This window comes from Lipotes vexillifer, unplaced genomic scaffold (genome assembly GCF_000442215.2).
Source record: "Lipotes vexillifer unplaced genomic scaffold, Lipotes_vexillifer_v1.1 scaffold461, whole genome shotgun sequence".
Taxonomy (NCBI): domain Eukaryota; kingdom Metazoa; phylum Chordata; class Mammalia; order Artiodactyla; family Lipotidae; genus Lipotes; species Lipotes vexillifer.
Window position 1 is genome coordinate 700,400 of NW_006799479.1, and position 22,050 is coordinate 722,449.

Below are 22,050 nucleotides of genomic sequence, written 5' to 3' on the forward strand. Positions count from 1 at the left end.
TAACCCCTTTTAAAAAAAATTATTTATTTTATTTATTTATTTTTGGCTGCATTGGGTCTTCGTCGCTGAGTGCAGGCTTTCTCTAGTTGCAGTGAGCGGGGGCTACTCTTTGTTGCAGTGCGTGGGCTTCTCTTGTTGCGGAGCACAGGCTCTAGGCACATGGGCTTCGGTAGTTGTGGCATATGGGCTCAGCAGTTGCGGCTCACGGACTTAGTTGCTCTGTGGCACGTGAGATCTTCCCGGACCAGGGCTCCAACTCTTGTCGCCTGCATTGGCAGGCAGATTCTTAACCACTGCGCCACCAGGAAAGTCCCCAATTAACCCCTTTTTATGCATCATGAAAATACAACATTTAGTTCAGCCCTCATCAGAACGATTTGTTCATTCCAAATTAATGAAGTTTCATTATACTTATATAAAAAGAGGACAATCTTGTAAATATTAGATCTTAGTATGCAGCATAGGTGTATCTAGCTCAAGTATTACAATACCAGAGATGATAGTAAATTCCAAAGTTTCCAAGAGACTAGTTTTACTGTCACTGGGATGAAATCCAATTATAGAGGAAATGTAGAATGTAGTTAGCATGCATTCTGGAACCAGACTGTCTGCATTTGAATCCAAGCTCTGCTACTTACCTGTGGGTGACCCTGGACAAGTTATTTTACCTTTCTTTTCCTTAGTTTCCTCATCTGTCAAGTGGAGAGACGATAGTAGTGCAAACTTCAAAGAATAAACACTTGTAAAATGTTTAGAACAGTGTCTGACAAAGGGAAAGAACTTTATTATTTGGGGCTGTCTTTTAGGAGGGAGTTGAAGGGAGAGGAAATAAGAGTAGTGGATATATCATGTAGAGAAGCTGGTGGTAAAGGGAGCGAGAGATTGGACCACACTTACAGAAAGGGGAAGCGACAAGCAGTCAAGAACAGGTGTTTGTGTGTATTTTATTTCCCAAGATAAGGGAAGTCTATGACTTTTGAAGGCAGTGGAATAGAGCCAGTGAACAGAAAGTTGGAAGAGGGAGGGTTAGCTCTATGTGCAGGGTGATCTATAACAAGGACACAGGTAGTTAGAGGTGATGGAAGGTAAGTAATCATCAAATAGTTTTCTCTGTGTTCCTCAGGAATTCAGCTAGCCTTTATAATATATTACACATCTGGCATTGAAATTCTGAAGACAATAGATCAGACCATACACCTCAGCTGTTCAGGATCAAACAGTGGATGGGGAGAAATTAGTGAGATGATGCGAAGTAAACAGAGAGAACTTTAGCAACAGGCTGAAGAGTAGTCTGAACTCTGTGGTGCAGCTGGGTCATTCTGAAAGGAACCTCACAGACAGACTAATGCAGGGTTCACTAGACAGAGGAAGGGTGGCTCCAGGAACACAGGCATACAGCATCCTCAGCCAAACCACTAACAGCCAGGGTCCACCCACAAGCCATGGGAGCAGGGCCAACAACTGGGTTGTGTTCAGGTGACTTGAGTGGCCACTCATACATCAATCTTTTTATTGCAATTGCCACGGCAGCTTGGGTATTATACATATTTGGTAATTTGGGAAGAACACACAAAGCTATAAGCTTAGCTAAAACAAGAGGAAGAGGACTTATTTTGAGCTGGACAGTATCTTCATGGTGGTAAGAACTAAGATGTCTAAGAGAGGCCCATTAGCGCCTGTACATCCTACACTCTCAGGAAAGACTCATACTTTGATGTGGATGAAATTCAGTGTCTTAAAGGGGTAAAGCATTAAATGGATTAAACGTAAAAGAGTTTGGCATTGCCTGACATAAATATTTCTACCTTTTCTTCCTTCCACCCAAGGTAATTCCCTTTTAAGTACTGCTTCTCAATATAGATTAAGAAGTTTTATCCCTAGCTAAAGGGAGTCCAGGCATCAGTAGCAGGAGTGACAAAGATTATTTTCAACAGGACACGCCGCTGAACAGAGCTCCCCAATCTACACACATGGGCAGTCTCCTCCACTACCAGCTAAACTTAACTTGCCAAATATTTGCTTGGAGTGTATCCCACGTGACTGGATCCCTACGCAGAACCTGTCGGATCCCGTACACCAGTTCTATACCCATCCCCAGATTCTGCTTGTTTTGCTGCTAACTGTTCACACCAGTACCTTCAGAGGCTCACCCACAGGCAGAACCAGCATAACCTACGAGTTTTACTCCTCCCCAAAGCAGCAATGACTTATGGGTATGGGAGTAGGAAAGCCCAAACCCTTTGTCTGGAGATGGGATAAACTCTGAAGTGTAGTTTACACTCCAGAGTTTCCCAAAGCTTCAGACTGAGACTGGAATTACCTAAAATCTCACCACTTCATGGCTTCTTCTCCTTCTCTGTCCTACTTTCCCACTCCCTTACTGTTTCTCCTGGGAGTACATCCTTAATAAGTCACTTGCATACAAGCCCTTGGCTCAGGGTCTGCTTCTGGGAATACTCAGCACAAGACAGTCCTTACTTATTATTTATTGATTCATTCATTTATCCATTCAAAAAAGGGCACTGTCTGAGTGCTTTCATCCCAGTCCAGTGAATTAGAGTGATATATAGTCAGGTGAAATGTAACCATGGATATTCTCAAGTGTTATATGGGACATACAGAGACTACACATTTCTAGAGTCAAAAGAAACTTAAAATATGAACATATCATCATGCCTGATAAAGTGATTTCCACCTAGTAGGTTCTTATGTGTGCCAAAAGATTTGCTTAGTCCTTGGCCTCATAATGTTGACCACTGAGGAGAGCCAATTATTTCTTAGAATGCTGTTTTACTCACAAACATTTATTGGGCTCCTGATATGAATCAGAAAGTGAGAAACCGACACACTGATAAGTATTGGGTTTGCCAAAAAGTTTGTTCGGGTTTTTCTGTAAGATGTTAAGGAAAAACCCAAATGAACGTTTTGGCCAATCCAGTACAATATAATGAGATAATTACATCTTGAATAATGTATATGATGCCATGGTAATATGATAGAAGGAAAGATACTTTTCCGAGAAAACAAAAGACTGGATCTTGGAGGAAAAGTACAATTGATTCTGGACAGAAGTAGAGAGAGGCATTTTAGAAGGGGAATAGCAAACTCCATAGTAATTAGATGTAAAAGAGCATTGGCAGGTTTCTGGAAGTGTGAGTAGTTTATAGGATTGAATCAAGGGTCACACGAAGAGGAGAAGCAGGAGATAAACCCAGAGGTGGAGGTTGGAACCACTCAGTGATGCACTTTAGGTACTTCAGAACTTTATCCTGTAGCAGTGGGGAACCTTCAAAGATGTTTAGGATTTGCCAAGGTTTGCCTTGGAAACAATACGAAGGATGTGTTAGAGGAAAGAAAGACTCCAGTCAGAAACACTAGTTAGTTAGAAGGCTGTTATTAGGTTAAATCAGATATAATTTCCAATATCCAACCATTTTTGATCCAACAAAAATGTGAATTTCATATAGTTCAGATTGATACACTGGACAAGAAGAATGAGGGTGAGAATCTGAACAATGATGTGAAGACTGGAGAGAAGGAGTGAAATAAAAGAGACACACAGGAGAGAAAATTGGCATGAAATGCAGGGGCAGAGTAAGCTGCAGAATTAGGTGTGACCGTGAAGCAAAATTTTGTAATGTGAATGACGGAGTGAATCAAGGAGAATGTCCATAAGGGAGATGGGTTCCACCAGGGGAGTGGATTAGGGAGTGGAACAGGGCACCATACCATGCTTCAGAACTCACGGCTCTTCACCTATTACCTTGCAGTGCCTCATTTCTCTTTAGTTCCTTCTTTTCCTGCTACTTGACATTGGACAGGCATATGATACCAAAATGCCTACTGTTATATTTGCTCTTAAAGTTGGGCCAACAAATAATGCAATCTCAAGTGTATTTACTTAGTTAAAGCAGTCCTCTGAATGAGAACCTAAGCAGCATGACAGCAGGAAGAGAAACTTAGCGGTCCTCTAGTGAAGGGACCCAACCTAACCAGATTGGTCTTTAACATATGAAGGGTCTTCTCATACATGGGCACACAGGCGATTCTGAAAGTCTCAGAGAATGAAGAGGAAAACCTGTTTTGTTTTTCTTTTCTATTTTGACCTCGACTCTGACCATTCTTCCAGATCCACAATGTTTCTATAAAAAGTGTCCCTGAACATCTTCTGTTTGCTCTGAAATAGATATTGACCAAATTATATTTTTTTGTTGCAATGAAGACATGTCATTTTATTGTCCTTCAAGTAACACTGCCTTCCTAAAATAAAAAATTGTCTATTTGCTTAACACAGTCAAGAACTGGAGAACCACATGTCTGTCTGGACATTTTATATAATGTCACGCCACTTGGGTTGGACGTGCTATTTAAGATGATCTTAACTATACTCTTGAGAAAAAAAGGACTCTAGCAATCTGATAAAAAGACTGACTAAGGATACATTGAATTCAATTTCTTTTTGTTCTTTCTTGTAACAATTTCTTATAAGAATTTTATTTCATTTTGCTAGTTCTTGTAAGAGAATTACTAAGAAATGTATAAAAAGGAAACATTTTTCAGGTATATTTTCTTTTTATGTATTTCAACTTTGTCGAAATGTGTATATTTCAATATTTTATTGCATCGAATGAATTTAAGCGATTATTTGTAGAATGCTGTTGAGGGATGGGCCTCAGGGCAAATTATGCAGCATTGTTCATTCAGGCCACAAATACTTACAGACCGTCACCTATGTGCCAGGCACTGTGGTAGCTGCTGGAGATGCAGTGATAAGCTAAACCAGGCATGGTTTCTGCTCTCAGGAAGCTTGTAGCCTAGAGATAACAACTCGTGTTAAACAAATAATCACACAAGTAACTAGTCGTTACAAACTACAATGAATTCTTGAAAAGAAAATAGTGGGTCACACAGTGGGAGACCAGTCCTGGTCAATGGGGTATTCTCTGAAGAAGTGATTTTTCCAAGTTAAGACCTGAAGGACAAGTAGTAGTCAGCCAGGTGATGAGGGAATGGAAGAGCACTCTGGGTAGCAGAAGCTTCAAGTGCAAAGGCCCTGAGGTAGGCAGGAGGGTGACCCTGTTTGTGATGTTCCTGTACGGCTAGTGTGGCCTGAGCACACAGTAGCAAAAGGTTCAAAGCAAAGCTGGAGTTGCAGCCGGAGGCTAGATCAAGCAGATAATGTTTGATCTGTACCCTAAGAGCAACAGGAAGCCACTGAAAGCTGGAGAGTGGTAGAATTAGATTTACCTATAAAGATCATTTGAAGTCAGTGAGCTTTCATTTGGCATTTAACAAATGCTGTGATAAATGCTCTAGGGCTCCCGAAGTCACATTAGACCCGATTTCTGCTCTCAAGTAATGTCTGGTGTGTCCGTGTGGGAAGAAATAGAGTGTGGGTCAAAGCACAGAGGCAGGAATGAGATAGTCTCGGGGAGATAATATCTAAAACATCTTTGTTTTACTCGGTCATAACCGATGGGCATTGATGTATGGATTGGGGCTCTGCTGGTTTTTTAAAAAAATGTTCAGGGAAGTGTCATCTGATGAAAGGAGTCATAATCAATAATTCGTCCACTGAAACCCTCTGTCTGTTCACAGATCAGGCACCACACAAACAACTATGCATCCAGCTCCTCCTCTTTACCCCACCAGTGCTCCTCAACCTTGATGTGGAGTGACCACTTGGAAAGGTGAGATGTAGAAATGGTCTGGATCTACAGCTTAGCCCTCCCCCATCTCTCTGTTCTGATCAGAGTTCATGTTACAAAGGCAGAATACCTCTAAGAATTAAAATGCAAGCTAAGCACACACATCTGATTAAGGAGGACTAGATTCCCCAGAGGAGCTACTGTTGTTTTTTACAACTTCACTTACATTTCCTCCAATTAAGCTTTCTGAGACTGGCTCCAGGCTGCTCTTGGAACTGACCAACTCTCATGTAGTGAAAGAGCTTGCACATCACTTTTCATAGTAAGAACAGTCTCCAGGAGTATTTCTTAAATTTTTTAAAAATTGAAGTATAGGTGATTTACAATGTCATGTTATTTTCAGGTCTACAGCACAGAAATTCAGTTATACATACATACATATATATATATATATATATATATATATATATATATATATATATATTCTTTTTCAAATTCTTTTCCCTTGTAGGTTATTACAAAATACTGAGCATAGTTCCCTGTGCTATACAGTAGGTCCTTATTGGTTATCTATTTTGTACGTAGTATTGTGTACATGTTAATCCCATCCTTCCAGGAGTATTTTAAAGCTAAGTGACCCCTGTTTTGCTTAGGCACCAGAACTCAGCATGTTCACCATATGTTTAGCACACTCTTACTTGCCCTTTCGATTATATCTGTTTTGTATAAAACATATGTTTCAATGAATGAACATTGCAGAAAACAGAACATAATGCCAAATGTGATGCACGTTTGGTCAGACTAAATTTCGAGCATTAATTTCCTCCCTCAAACATTTCCTTTCAATATTCTTGTTACTGACTGTAGGGTTAACTGAATGAATAGTCTTCTGTGTATCATTGCATTGTGTGATCTTTTTTGTTTTAATGAGAGCATGTAAAAAGTTTTAATTTATTTTCAAAGATAGCACATGTCTTTTCAAATAAGTTGAACCCTTCATTTTTAATGGAAAGTCAGCATGTTCGTTTTATTTCATTCCCTGGGTACAGCTGGGTACAATAGCTCCTCTACTCAATATAAGTTGTTATAACAGATGTGGACATTCAAGCAGCTCAATTTCTTTGACCATTTGTTCTCCCATAGTGGCAGTAACTGAGAGATAATCACTTCTGTTCTTCAGGGCAAGATCTAAATGAGTTTTTCAATAAATACTGTGCAACAATGCCCAAAGGATAAGAATAAGCTGGTTGCTTCTGGAACATACCTCAAAAATCACAGGGCCAATAAAGTTTTTACTCAACTCACTTTTATGATCTTATATCCTTCCCCTGGATATCTGCCTGTAATATACATATTGCAGGCACTGTTTTGCTATGAACACAGATCCCTTGGAAAACAAAAGAAGGGAGATACCCAGCTCCCATCTCATTATTGGTAGGTTCATCCTAATCCCACTTTTAATTTTTTAAAGTAAATCTTATCGTACTTCCTCTCATTATATAAATAAGCCAGGCTCTCTATAGAAACTTTGGAAAATAAAGAAAATTAGAAAGAAAGGCAACTTACCAAACTTTACTTCCACTACTCAAGAAAAACCCACCATCATTTTAGTGTATTTCTCTTCATTTTCCCCTACACTTTCCTTGATTTAGTTTTACATACTTATAATAATATATACTCATTATTGTATCTTGTTTTTTTTACTTTATTTAACATAAAATAAGCATTCCTCAGATTATTTACAAATTATTTTTAAAGTAACTTTAATATTTATGTAACAGCCTATTAAAAAATATATTATAGTTTACTTAATCATTATGTGTGTTCAAATTTGGCACCATGATGGATAGAGTTGTATCTATTACCCAAAGACTGAAATGCAGAATTAAAAAATATATATTTGTGATTGTTTTTACCAAAAGTATACTTTAAGGAATAAATAATATATAAATTTTTAATATTGAAAGATGCCTATAGTCTGACTGCTTTCAAAAAGAATTACTAGAGATTTAAAATTTCTTCAGCAATGTGTGAGAGTTTCTACTTTGCTTTGTTCTAACCAGCACTGTATGTTATCTTAAAACACACACACAATACATTGTTGGTTTGATAGGAGAAAAATTGTATTTCATGGCTCTTTTAATCAGTACTCTTCCTGATGTTTTTAGAGTGTGGTTAGATACTGATTAGGGCTTGTTTTTAAGTCAAGATTATTTGACCATTCAATGTTTATACAATTGATATAGTTTTATAATTTGATTATTCTTCTGGATTACAATCTTGGAAACCAGAAAAATTGCTCAGAATGAAGGCATACACTTAGTGTAATTAAATGAGCCGGAGGCTTACATGATCCCAAATCCAGAATTATTTAAATTGCTTTTATTTACAAAACACAGATGTAATTACTTCAAACAAGAATGTTTTGATGTCTAAGACATTATATTCCACACTTACATCTTAGTCCTCACACCATACAAAAACAAAAGTATTCCTATCCATGCTTACTATATCTTTTTCTCTTTATTCTAACAGATAATGAAAGAACAGAGTTGGACTTTTTATTGCAATTCCTGCTTCCCTGAGTTTGTGTATTTCTTCCTACCTGAGAAGAAGAATTTTATATTTTGATTTGGAATTTTTCTTCTTTTACATCTTTTAAAAATTTTTAATGTTTTTTCTTGTCAGTAATATCCACTGAGACCAAGTTTATTACTGTAATATGTGTCTTTGAGTATTAAAAATTGGTTTCTGGGACTGGATTTTGAGTATATATTTAAGAAGCTGGGCACGATTGCACAGGTGGTGACTGGTGAAAAAATGAGAAAAAGAAAACCCCATCCTTCATGAGTTTTCCCCCAACTTCAAACCCTTATGTGAATCTCAACTGATGTGGGTATCTTTACATTTTATGGTAGTTTTGATTTTACAATATGAGTTTGTAAAGTCAGTAAAAGTTTTTGTCAGTGAAAAGTCAACTTACTGAGAGCAAGAATTCAATTAATAAGACATAAACTTCACGAGATAGAAAAGGATGCCAAATGAAGGCAGGAGGGTACCATGACCAAAGATATTTATGCAAAATGTGTGATTAATGTTTTGGAGATGTGTTCTTCTGGGCTAAGCTGGGAACTAAAAGTCCTTAAGTCTGTATTCTGGTTATATGTCATTTAGTAATTCAGGAATCAGCATAATTGTTATTTCTCTGTCTTTGAAGACTGAAAGGTGTGATGCAACGAAGAGCTGTCTTGAAATGTCATAGAAAATAATAATGAAGCTAAGGGGTGAACTGTTGAGTTGGAGCATTAAAAAATCCGGGTGCAGCCTCTGATCCACCACTATCAATTCAGCATTTCTTACAATTTTTTCTTGGGTGGCATACAAAAGACAAAATTAATAAATGACATAGTTATCAACTATCAAGTTTTGTTATTTTTTTTTTTTTTTTTTTTTTTTTTTTCGCTTGGCTCTGCTTTTGCTTTTTTTTTTTTTTTTTTTTGCGGTACGCAGGCCTCTCCCGCTGCGGAGCACAGGCTCCAGATGCGCAGGCTCAGCGGCCATGGCTCACGGGCCCAGCCACTCCGCGGCATGTGGGATCTTTCCGGACCAGGTCACGAACCCGTGTCCGCTGCATCGGCAGGCGGACTCTCAACCACTGCGCCACCAGGGAAACCCAAGTTGTGTTACTTTTTTATGAAATAAAAGGGTCTAGTTTGTCTGAGATAAGAAATTCTGTGAACTTTAAAAAAAGTACTTTGAGTCATCTACTATCTCTCAGCTAATGTACCCTTACCTGCTCATAAATTCAACCAACATTTCTTTCTCTTGCCTTTCTTTCCCACTCCCTTCCTCCTTCTTTTCCCTCATCCCATTCACTTAATTCAACACATATTTATTGAGTGCCCCTTCTTTAGGGACCTAAGGGCCATGCTGTCACCTACGAGGATATCTTAGAAAGAGATGATAATATGGTATCAGTAGTTTTGCAATAGGAGCCTATACTGTGACTCTATTGTCATTTCTGTCAATGAGATGAAACCAAAATAGTTGAATCATTCCTTTTGGCTAGTTGAACCAGTGTGAATTAGCTTCAAACTACAATTATTTTTATTAAGTATGTATTGAAATTCAAGCACCATGTAACTGGCACGAAACTGATGCTGTACACAATCCCTTTATTCAGGTTTAAATTCAACATATTTTATTGAGCAAGTAGAATTTGCAGACCATCATAAGAATATCCACACTCCTGTTACCTCTCTCTGTCCATCATCCAGCTATGTGGTTGTCTAGCTGTCATCTATTTACTATTTTATTTTTACAAAAGAGGGTAAGGTTTACAGAGGGCTTGCCCAATGTCACTTAGCTAACATAAGTAGGAATTCAGATCCAAGTTTAAGTTTTTTGATTCCAGGTTTACTGTTCTCCCTACAGCACAGTGAGATGTGAGACTTATTACAATGATATTCCATTTATAAGACAATGTGATCTAGTAATAAAATCATGGGTTTTGGAATCAAACTTGGATTTAAATCTGGCTATGCCACTCATTAGCTCTGTGAACTTGAGAAAGTTAATTAATTTCATATAATCTCAATGAATTAATCTGTAAACTAAAGACAATAATACTTACCTGTGGGGTTATTATGATAAGGTACAAAAAGTGAGTGTAACACAATAGGTACTCAATAAGTATTAACTGTGATTAATTCTTTATCTAAACTTACCTCCAAGTGTATGAGTTCTCACTTTCAACTATAAACTTGCTTACTGACTGTGTGGGTTGAAATGTCATGGACAGAATCAACATTATGTAACAACAAATCTGTGGATGCTATCCTTCTTGATTCTAATACCTCATGGTTATTTTTGCCCACACAAAACCTACTCAACTCCCACATGTTCGAATCTCACCTTGTCCTTAGGCCTTGGACAATTTAAGTACAGAAGCCCCTCCTTATCTGCGATTTCAGTTACCAGTGGTCAAGCGCAGCCTGAAAATATTAAGTGGAAATTCATAAGTGTTAAATTGCATGTTATTCCGAGTAGGCGTGATGAAATCTCCTAGGGTTCCGCCCTGTCTTACCTGGGATGTGAATCATCACTTTGTCCCCTGTATCCCACTCATTAGTCACATGGTAGCCCACTCAGTTATCAGATCCACTGTTGAGGTTTTGCAGTGCCTGGGTTCAAGCACTTAATATGCTTTTTACTTAATAATGGCCCCAGGGAATTCCCTGGCGCTCCAGTGGTTAGGACTCCACGCTTTCTGCCACCAGCCTGGGGTTCAATCTCTGGTCGGGCATCTAAGATCCCCCCAAGCTGTGAGGTGTGGCCAAAAATAATAATAACAATAATAATAATAGCCCCAAAGCCCAAGAGTAGTGATGCTTGGCCATTCGGATATGCCAAAGAGAAATTGTAAAGTGCTTTCTTTAAGTGTAAAGTGCTTCCTTTAAGTGTAAAGTGCTTCCTTTAAGTGAAAGTTCTCGATTTAATAAGGAAAGAAAAAAAATATGCTGAGGTTGCTAAAATCTACATAAGAAGAACTCTTCTATTCTTGAAATTATAAAGAAGGAAAAAGAGCTAGTACAATAACGATTGGTTATTATCGTTAATCTCTTACTGTACCTAATTTATAAATTAAACTTTAAAAGAGGTAATTATGTATAGGAAAAAACATACTATATATAGGATTCAGTACTATCTGTGGTTTCAGTCATCCACTAGGGTCTTGGAATGTATTCCCTGAAAATAAGGGAGGACTACTATGTCTTTGTTATCTGCTTACCTCTCTCCCCAGCTCTGAAGTTATATAGCACTCATTTCGATAATTACTGTATTATTCCTTAAATATTTTCATTATGCCTGTCTTTTTTCCCTTGACAAAATTCTATTTCATGGTTGACAGACACATTTCTTATATTTTCTTCATGGGTCTCATAGCACTAGTACAGTATTTGACACCACAAAAAATGGGCTGTATAGACCTGGTTCCTGACTACATATAGACCTATGACTTTTGCATTGGAAGAAATAAACTCCTGCCTACTTCTACCAACATTCTATTGCAGAGCCAGTGATTTCATTCAGCACCACTGCAACCCAGTGTGAAACAAAATAAACGAAAGCAAAAAAAAATCCAGCTATGCTGTTCCCAAACGAGGTTGGGACAGGGTAACGTGAAGAGGCATGCCAAGCCATGCTGAGATCTCAGAGCCAGGGCAAGGAAAGGAAACAGGGAATATCAGGGTTAGAAGACTGAGCTTCTATCAGAAGTTATATTTATCCAAATTCTCCCAAGGAAGGAGGAGTTAAAGTCATCTTTTGTATGTAAATCTGTATATGTATCTTATAAGGGGACCTTGGTCCACGAAATATATGAAAATTCAGACAGTGTTGAATTGGTCTACATTTTTAGTGTCTACAAGAATGACTTTTAAAAATTAAATAAATAACGAAAACTAGGTTATAATGGAACCATATAAGCTACTTAAGAGAACAAAATTTTTTTCAACATCTTCAGTAGTTGGAAGCACATTTAAAAGAAGTCTATTGTTAAGATAATTGTAATTATTCAGACACCTTAAGGATCTGAATAAAATATACCTTGCTTGATATGCTTTTAATTAATTACTATGAATACTTAAATGTTTAACAGCTGTCTTAAAAAATATTTGTGCTTATGTGTTTCATTAACCCAGGCTTTTACTAAATATTTTAATTCAAAATATGTCTAGGCTTATCCCATGGATTAAATGTTTCTCTCTTTATTCATGTTCTAAGTGTTTATTTTATTTTCATTATCTGAAATGCTTTTTTATATAAAAATAGTTTGTACAATATGCATTTTTAAGAGCTTTTGTAGTTTTTTTTTTTTTTTTAATACTCAACCATATTGTAAGTCCCTTGTGGGCAGGACCTCTGCTTTTGTACCTACAGAGCCTAGCACTGTGGTAAGCACACAGAAATTGCTCAATAAAAACTTGATGGCAAGTCTAAGTGGCCAGACTGCAATCTACATGAGTGATGCCTAAAACACTAGGTATGCACAATATGGGGAAAGGTAGCATTTAGTTGACAGTTGATTCTTTATTTACTTTTCCTTTTTGATGTGCTGTTTTGGTCAGTCTTTAAATCTGAGTGGTGCAGAGAGTCTTTTTTAGACTTCTTGAAGAAAACAACTGCAAATATTTGTTGAATATGGGGTGATTGCTGTTAGAAAAAAAATAAATGAGATAAATAGAAACTACATATAAAACTAACTTGTCTTTTGGTTAGCTAAGTTATTTCTTACATTAGAAGTAAACGAAGGTATTGCTGAAGATATATAGGCTGTGGAATAAAATGAACATATGAGGGCACATATGAGGGCAGTAGAAAATTTTCATTTTATTACTTTTTTGAGCAAAGTATAGTGTTTTCCTTTTCGAAATAAGTATACCAGAGCCATAGTAAATGAATAAGAGTCATTAGCTGATTTCTTAAAGAAAGTTAGTGGTTGCTGATCATGGCTTTTTATCAGTGTATTTAACTTATAATTGAAATATTAAATCTTTTTAAATGCTTTGGAAATAGACAAGAAGTACTTATTCAGAATTACTTAGAGAAAATAATAAAAAATAAAATTGCAGGTATACACAGAAAACATGAGAACTTAATAAGCACTAAAATACTACGGCTCAGGAAGGGAAGAAGAGATTATACACTAAAAAATCACAATGCCATGTAAAATACAGGGTTAAACCAAACAGAGACTACCTATAGAAATTCAGGATTAAAACAAAGGGATGTAAATTTGTTATAAGACTAGACAAAGTATGATTTAGTAATAAGTGCTCCATAACTACTTGCTGATTGTTGTGGTGGTGGTGGGAGAGGCTCCTGCTTCTGCTGGTAGAGAATAGAAATAGATGTTCGGGCCTCGTCCCTGAAGGGGCTGGATGGGCGAGTTGGGCGCGATGGCTCGATCCTGGGCGTCGGCTTCGGCGGCTGGAGGCGGTGGCGAGTCCTCCTCCTTGCCCCGGCGCCGGCGGTGATCCGAGAGAGTGTCCGCGGCCCCCGATAAGACTGCTCGCGGGCTGGCTGTGTCTGAGCCTGGCGTCCGTGTGGCTGGCGCAGAGGATGTGGACCCTGCGGAGCCCGCTCACCCGCTCCCTGTACGTGAACATGACGAGCGGCCCCGGCTGGCCGGCGGCGGCCGCCGCGAGCGACAGGAAGGTGAGCCACCAGTAGTATGCGTGCAACAGAGAGAAATTATGTGAATCACTCCAGGCTGTCTTTGTTCAGAGTTACCTTGATCAAGGAACACAGATCTTCTTAAACAACAGCATTGAGAAACCGGGCTGGCTATTTATCCAATTATATCACTCTTTTGTGTCATCTGTTTTTAGCCTGTTTATGTCTAGAACATCTATCAAGGGGTTGCTAGGAAGAGGCTCAATGTTTGTCTTTTCACCAGATCAGTTTCAGAGAGTGCTTAAAATTAATCCAGACTGGAAAACGCATAGACTTCTTGATTTAGGTGCTGGAGATGGAGAAGTCACAAAAATAATGAGCCCTCATTTTGAAGAAATTTACGCCACTGAGCTGTCTGAAACTATGATATGGCAGCTTCAGAAGAAGAAATACAGAGTACTTGGTATAAATGAATGGCAGAATACAGGGTTCCAGCATGATGTCATCAGCTGCTTGAATTTGCTGGACCGCTGTGATCAGCCCCTGACTTTGTTATAAGATATCAGAAGTGTCTTGGAGCCAACTAGAGGCAGGGTCATCCTTGCTCTGGTCTTACCTTTTCATCCCTATGTGGAAAACGGTGGCAAGTGCGATAAACCATCAGAAATTTTGGAAATCAAGGGACAGAACTGGGAAGAACAAGTGAATAGTCTGCCTGAAGTTTTCAGAGAAGCTGGTTTTGTTATCGAAGCTTTCACCAGACTGCCATACCTGTGTGAAGGTGACATGTATAATGACTACTACGCTCTGGATGACGCTGTCTTTGTTCTCAAACCAGTATAAACATGTGGAGGTTGAAGTCTTCAGAGTCCACCCCAAGAATGTATGCTCCGGAAGAGGGTCTGTGTTCTCAATTATGTGAAGGGAGGACCTTTGGGGACTGCCATTCTAAATATCATGTAGGAATTTTTAAAAGCCAAAATACTAATTATTTCTTTGTAGTATGTAAAAGGAATGTTTTTAAAAAACAAAAACCCAACTCTTTGAGGATTTTTATTAACTCTTTACTCAGTAATGCAGGTCACACTCCGATTATGGAAGGTATTTTTTATACTTAATTGCAGTAGGGACTCCTTCCCAGGCAAAGCAATAGTCATGACTTCACATGGAACCAATAAATATGGATTGTTTTTAATAAAACGAAGACTGGCAATAAAGCTGTGCATCCAGTTGCAAATATTGGTTATAGGATATAGCCACTGATACTCTTTCATGTTTAGAAATTCTATCATTATTCAAGAAAATGTTTTTAATCATGCTAATAAACTTTTTTGGAGATAAAAAAAGAAATAGATGTTCAAGCAAAATTAAGTAAATGTCATACTAAGAGAATTTGGAGGGAATAGGGAAAACAGTAATATTTTTAATAAGACTTTAGAAAAAAATTAAAGATTGAGTTAATCTTCTTTCTATATATCTAACCTTCCTTTAAGTTCTGTTAATCCTACCAGTATTTCTCAATTCTCTTCATTATCACTGCCATGTTTTAAATCTATGCCTCCATCATTTCCCATCTGAATTACCCCAGTAACCCATGTCCTGACTCTGGTCTTGGGCCCTGTAATCATCCTCCACATCTACTGTCAGAGTAATATTTTGTTAATAAAATGAAAATCTGTTTATGCTATTTTCCTTCACAACATCTTTAATCTTTTCCTATAACCTTAGGGATAAAGTTAAAACAACTTAACTTAGTCTATGGGGCTTTCTACAATCTAGTCTCTGCTGAGCCTCTGGTCTCCTCTTCCACATCCACCTTGTTTTCCAGCAATGCCAAACTGCTGTCCAGCCCTTTTGTACTTTCCTCATAATGTACCTTCTTGGCTGGATACTCCCTTCTCCTCTTCTGTATGTGATTAATCCTAACTCATCTTTCATGAGTTTCAACTCAAGTACCACTTCTATCAGGAAACCTTCTTCTTGATAAAACGTCCATCTGTGTTGTAATTTGTTGGTGTATTTGCCCATCTTCTCTGCTAGCCAAGGCAGGGATATGCTCTTCATCCCTGAGTCTGGTGTATGGCATAGAACTGGTATTCAATAAGTCCTTGCTGGTGAAAGAAAGAACAGAAAGAAGATGTGAAACAATCAGCAATGAGACTTTGAGCAAAAGCAAAAGTTCAAGATAATTCAAAGTCCAAACTGTCTTTATGTTACTTAAAGCAGGTAATTAGCCACACTTTCTGAATAACCATCCAATTGTTGACTTTCCAGTCACAGAACTAGGTTTGTATTTACACTTGAAGTTGGCAGAGATTCTGTGGAAGTAACTGACAAAACTGAGAAAGAGCGCCACAACCTTATCTCACTTGACTGCAGTTTAGATGCAATCTTAGAAACTCAAGAAAAAAACAAATTGAAATATTGCTCTCCAACTTGATCCTGAATTTCTTCAAAGGCAGAATACTGTAGTCTTGCAGAGACAACTCAGGCTTTGAAGTTGGATAGTTGGCCTTGAATCCTGACTGACACTAGCTAGTCATGTGACCTTGAAGATTCTATATTTAATCTCATTGAGCCTCAGTTTCTTTGTTTGTAAAAGAGTAACAAACACATTTTAGGGTTGCTGAAAAGATTAGATATATGTTTGAGGCCACTATTCTTAAGATCACTTTAAATCCCCAGAGGTAAAAGATGGTCCAAAGAAAACCATTTACAGGATGCCTCACTTTTGAGTAAGTGGCTGCAATTTGGATTTGAGGAATTATATGTGTACCAAAGCAGCACATAGGCATAGTTGGGCCCCAATCAATTTTACTACAAGCTCTTTGCAAATCCCCAACCACCCTTTAATCAGTTAACTTGAATTACCATCAACCAGCTGCCGAACCAATAAGATTTCCTCTGCAGCTGCCAGCAAGAATATTCCTGCCAAAAAAAAAAGAGAAAATGGTTTTGAAATAAAACTCCTAGAGTATAACTCACACTAAGTACTTGTGAAGTTAAAGAGGAAACAACCTGAGGCTAGAGACCCCATTAATATTGGAAGCAAGACATGGTTATGGGATAATAAGGAGCAAAAGAGAAGTATTAGAGTTGCCAGCAAAAGCTACATCACCTGGGCCTATTTCAGTGTGGGCTCTGGACTACATCACAGTACCAGGGCCAGTTGATATTAAGAAAGACATGGACATATATACACTAACAAATGTAAGGTAGATAGCTAGTGGGAAGTAGCCGCATAGCACAGGGAGATCAGCTACATGGTTTGTGACCACCTGGAGGGGTGGGATAGGGAGGGTGGGAGGGAGGGAGATGCAAGAGGGAAGAGATATGGGAACATATGTATATGTATAACTGATTCACTTTGTTATAAAGCAGAAACTAACACACCGTTGTAAAGCAATTATACCCCAATAAAGATGTAAAAATAAATAAATAAATAAATAAATAAAAGAAAGACTTCTCCCAGGGCATCTGTCCGTGAAGAGAAGTGCAGTTCTATGGTTGGCCTATAGGCAGTATCAACAGATTAGGGTTAACAGAACTCAGTGATTGTGCTATTCTTAACTTCTCGTACAACTATTGCCATATTGCAAAACCCATCCATTGGTACCATGTGGGAAAATGACAGATGCAAAAATGGAATTCATGAAGATTTGGTGCAGTGTTTCTCAAACTTGCCTAATCATACTAATCACTCAAAGTTTATTAAAATAGAAAATACTGGTCCCTTCCCTGGAAGTTATGAGTCAGAAAGTTTGGCATGGGACTAGGATTTTGTATTTTTAAAATAAGCTTCTCCTAGGTGATTCTTCTCAACAAGCAGATGCGACAACATTGATGTAGTCCAGTGGTTCTCAAAGTACATCGCTAGACCAGTGCATTAGCATCACCTGGGAATTTATGAGAAATGCAAATTATTTGGCTGCATCTGACCTACTGAATCAGAGCCCCCAGGGCTGGAGCCCAGCAATCTGTGTTTTAGAAGCCCTCCGAGTGATTCTCATACACACTAAAATTTGAGAACTCCATATGTCAAATGTGGTCCAGAGAGCTGGAAATTGGGAGTATAGCTGCAGTTTAGGAAACTCACTTGATCCAGATTCTCCTAGGACTAGGAAAGTCATGACTTCAATCCAGGTGCTGACTGCTGCTTTTCCCTTGACATCAGTCCTCCTTTTCTATTTTCTAAAGAGTAGTTTGATTTTGTGGATTCCTTGGTTTTCCAAATGATCAGGGTAGTGCTCCTCTCTCTTTCCTGATTACAAATATACTTCGTTATTTATTTTCCTACTTGAAATCCTCCTGTTGCTTAGCTCCCCTACTTAAAAACACTGGCTGAATGCCCAGCTGGCTCTAACTATTTATGACTGAGGCTCACACTTCTATCAAAATGCTTTTCAATGTTAGTATGTACCCATTCAAGGGCTACGATATTTTTTTGGAGGAAGGTGTAAGCAGATAACAAACTGTCTTCTTCTCTCTTCTAAGTCTCATCTTTTTTCACCTTATGGAAGGCCAAGGCAATGCTGAAAGACATTGTCCTTTTTTCAAACATGTCCATCATTTTGAAGGCTAACTGAGAACACTACTAATGTGCAAAATATTTTCATTTAATGTGTAGGAACAGAGATAAAAAGGGAATCACTAATCAGCCAAGGAGACTATTTGCTGCCACAGCAGTGAAAAAGATGTATTAGTTTGCCAGGGTTGCCATAATAAAGTACCACAGACTGAAAGGCTTAAATAACAGAATTTATTTCTCACAGTTCTGGAGGCTGGTAGCCCAAGATCAAGGAGTTGGCAGTGTTGGTTCCCTCCATGGACTGTGAGGGAGATTCTGTTCCATGCTACTCTCCTAGTTTCTGGTGGTTTGCTGGCAATCTTTGAATCCCTTGACTTGTAGACACATTGCCCCACGTAGCATTCTCCTTGTGTGTGTGTCTCATGTCCAAATTTCTCCTTTTTATAAGAATACCAGTCATATTGGATTAGGGGCCCATTCTACTCTAGTAGGACCTCATCTTAACTAATTGCATCTGCAATGACCCCATTTTCAAATAAGGTCACATTGTGAGGTGCTGGGGGTTAGGACTTCAACATATGGATTTGATTGGGGCAGGGGAACAATTCAACCATAACAGAATAGTTGGTTGATTCAGGAAGGAAGCCAGATCTAAGCTCCAGGATCACAAGACCTAAATGATGATGCTTTGGGGATTTAATGGGTTAGGAATAAATATCTCAATGACACATGCCGGCCCTGGCTCCAATTAGGAAAGACAATTCAAACGTGATCATATTTCTGACACTGAAATATTTGGAAGTTTTTCCAGATATAAATTTAAAAAACCAGTAAAAAGCTCATAAAACAAGTGGTGGGAAAGATATTTGTGTTTGTACCAGGTTTTAAATGAACAAATTAGATGAAAGTCAAATTGCTCTATTTATTTTGGGAAGAGTGGGAGCTTGTAAGAATTCCTGCACTTATGTTATCAACTCAGATTGATTCCACTGCTTTGAATAGTCACATTTTTACTCTGGTAAGTTCCAAATCAGAGCAATATACTTATCTAGAGGTTGAAGTTTGCAGGGAAACCAAATGCTACTCATTTAAAAGAGGATAATTAAGGATTTACAAAGTCATTTGAACAAGTGGGCATTCAAACAGGTATATGATATTATTACTGAGCCCAGAGGGTAACGGTGGTCCAGCTACTGCCTTCTTGAGTCAGCTTGCTTATTTGGAGATTTTTGTTTATGATTTCATGCCTGTGCAGAGATAAACCTTCAAAAGAGCATCACAAGCAGTGGTACCTCTGTTTCTCATCTTGGGTAGACGGTCAAGTGCCTGTCCTAGTCTCTTTGATGTGTAGGTCTGACTGTTGACACCAGGTCATGTGGGGGCTCTGGAGGTGTCTAAAACTATTCATGATCACACAGAACATTGTTCAGTGTTAATCTAATCCTGATTTACAGGTTGTGCCAGTAAAATTCCATTGGCTGTACTTTTTCACTTCATCGCTGTATTTATGTACGCCCCAAATAGTTTAAAAAAAAGAAAAATAGTGGTTGAAAAGACGTGGACTTATGTTTCTGGGAAGTGATGCAATAGTTTTTGGAAAAATAATGAAACTTTCAGCATATTTCTAAAGTTCTTTTTTGTATCAACACTTCTTGCTGTGTTTTCACAGTCACAGTGGAAGATTCTGCCAACACCCAACTGTGTTACTAATCTAGTACACAGCTGAACAAATCATTTTCTTGAAATGGTTCCCCAGTAAAACCTAATTGTAAATGCCTGTAATTACCTAGGGTATCTGTCTATATACCAATGATTGCTGGAAATAGAGGGAACACATTGATATGATCCATTTGACAACACTCACCACGTACTTAACAATTTCACATTTCACATTTCAGACTCTGAAACTGTATGAGAAACTAAGCCTTCTTTATGGTGGAGATAACTGCCCAAACCCATAGAGGTTCTCCTATTAGGTGCAGATGGAAATAGCTACGTGAGGTGGCATAAACAGCAAAATTTCAGCTAAGACCAGTCCTAGACTGGGTACTGGGAAATTCCTCTGTCTCATAGGTTTACGTTAGGTATCTGGTCAGTTGTCTGAAAGACAAATGTATAATTGTGTATAGTGATGAGATTAGCAGCCCTAAAATATATTTCTGAGAAAATTTCATCCATTAATAAATGACAAAATCAAACAGGGCTAAAAGTCTTTCAAGAAGGAGTTTCCGCTTTTGGAACAAATGACCAGTTTCTAGTGATATTGTCAGGAATGTTATAAAGAGTTTATATATCTCTTATGTCTCTACTGGGGAAAGAGGCCAAGGGCAGAATAACTCCAGGGTCTTCAAATCTCTGCTGATAGAACAATATCAGATCATTCAGGGAAAGAAAAGTATTTCTACCCTATTTTTGAATTGTTTTTCTTAATAGGGATTTTTCTTTCATTCCCTCCCTTTCTCCCTCCCTTCCTTCTTTCCTTCCTATATTTATTAAGTTAATAAAATCTTGACTGTGTGTTACTTGGGAATAGGAATCAGAGAACAATGTGAATCTATATGATGCAAAGGGAAAAGAGAAGTAACATTTTCTAAAATTTACAATATATAAATGCTTTCTATTCACTATCTCATACAATACTCACTACCATCCTATGAGAATGTTAATGTAAACTTCCATTTTAAAGATGAAAAACTTGAGGCCCATCTCTAAATTAGGATTTAATTACCTTGCTTTCCCAACATATTAGATGATCAAACCAGTGTTCAAACCCAGGCTTGCCTGGCTACAAATCTTGTATTTTCATTGTATCTTTCAAGATGTTTCCAGTGTTTAAAATTGATTGGGAAGAGATAGAATATTAGAAATTATATTAGCCACAAGAAAATAATTATAGTTTCTTTTTTTAATATAAATTTATTGATTTTATTTATTTATTTTTGGCTGCATTGGGTCTTTGTTGCTGTACATGGGCTTTCTCTAGTTGCGGTGAGCAGGGGCTACTCTTCATTGTGGTGTGCGGGCTTCTCACTGCATTGGCTTCCTTGTTGCAGAGCACGGGCTCTAGAGCGCAGGCTCAGTAGTTGTGGCGCACAGGCTTAGTTGCTCCACTGCATGTGTGATCTTCCCTGACCAGGGATCGAACCCGTATCCCTTGCATTGGCAGACGATTTTTAACCCCTGCACCACCAGGGAAGTCCCTATAGTTTCTTAAAGAAAAGACAGAACTTAAAAATTTTGCATCCTTCCTAATTTCCTTCTCTTTTCATTCATGTAGGAAGAGATGAAAATTCTCTGAAACTATGGGTATTATTCTCAGCTAGAACAAATTGCTATACAGGATACCTCACTTTAATTTTATTTTCAAGAGCATGTTTATAGTTTTTTTTAACCCTGATGTATCTTCTTTCAATTACTTTATAAATGTAGAAAGCATAATTTCACATTCCCAAATATATGACTAAAATGAAAGCTCTTCATTTTATAATAGCATGTGCTCTTAAAGTCAAGAGACATTATCAAATTTGCTCCTCCAGGGACAGAAAAAAAAATTGTGATAGTAAAAAGGAGAGAGTGTGTTAGAATTGAAATCAGAGGTACTGGTTTTGGATATATACTCCTCTGCTTCCCATCTATGTGAATTTGGTAAATGATTGAAAAGCTTTAAGCTTTAGTTCTATCATCTGCAATGAAGCT

At 38.0% G+C, this 22,050-nt stretch overlaps 1 protein-coding gene and 1 pseudogene across 2 annotated transcripts in view; both read left to right on the top strand.

Moving 5' to 3' along the window:
- The window catches only part of PTGER3 (prostaglandin E receptor 3), a 218,049-nt gene that overhangs the window by 71,480 nt on the left and 124,519 nt on the right, over positions 1-22,050 (top strand). Inside the window, exons 3-4 of one of the 2 annotated variants that reach the window (XM_007471637.1) lie at positions 5,599-5,690; positions 8,184-8,704. The exons of the other annotated variant lie outside the window; for it this stretch is intronic. Coding sequence (XP_007471699.1) covers positions 5,599-5,690; positions 8,184-8,187 — 96 coding nt within the window. The 3' untranslated portion in view covers positions 8,188-8,704. Of the gene's footprint in view, positions 1-5,598; positions 5,691-8,183; positions 8,705-22,050 lie in introns of those variants that run through there. 2 annotated transcript variants of the gene reach the window in all.
- Positions 13,719-14,669, top strand: LOC103075435 (methyltransferase-like protein 9 pseudogene; annotated as a pseudogene).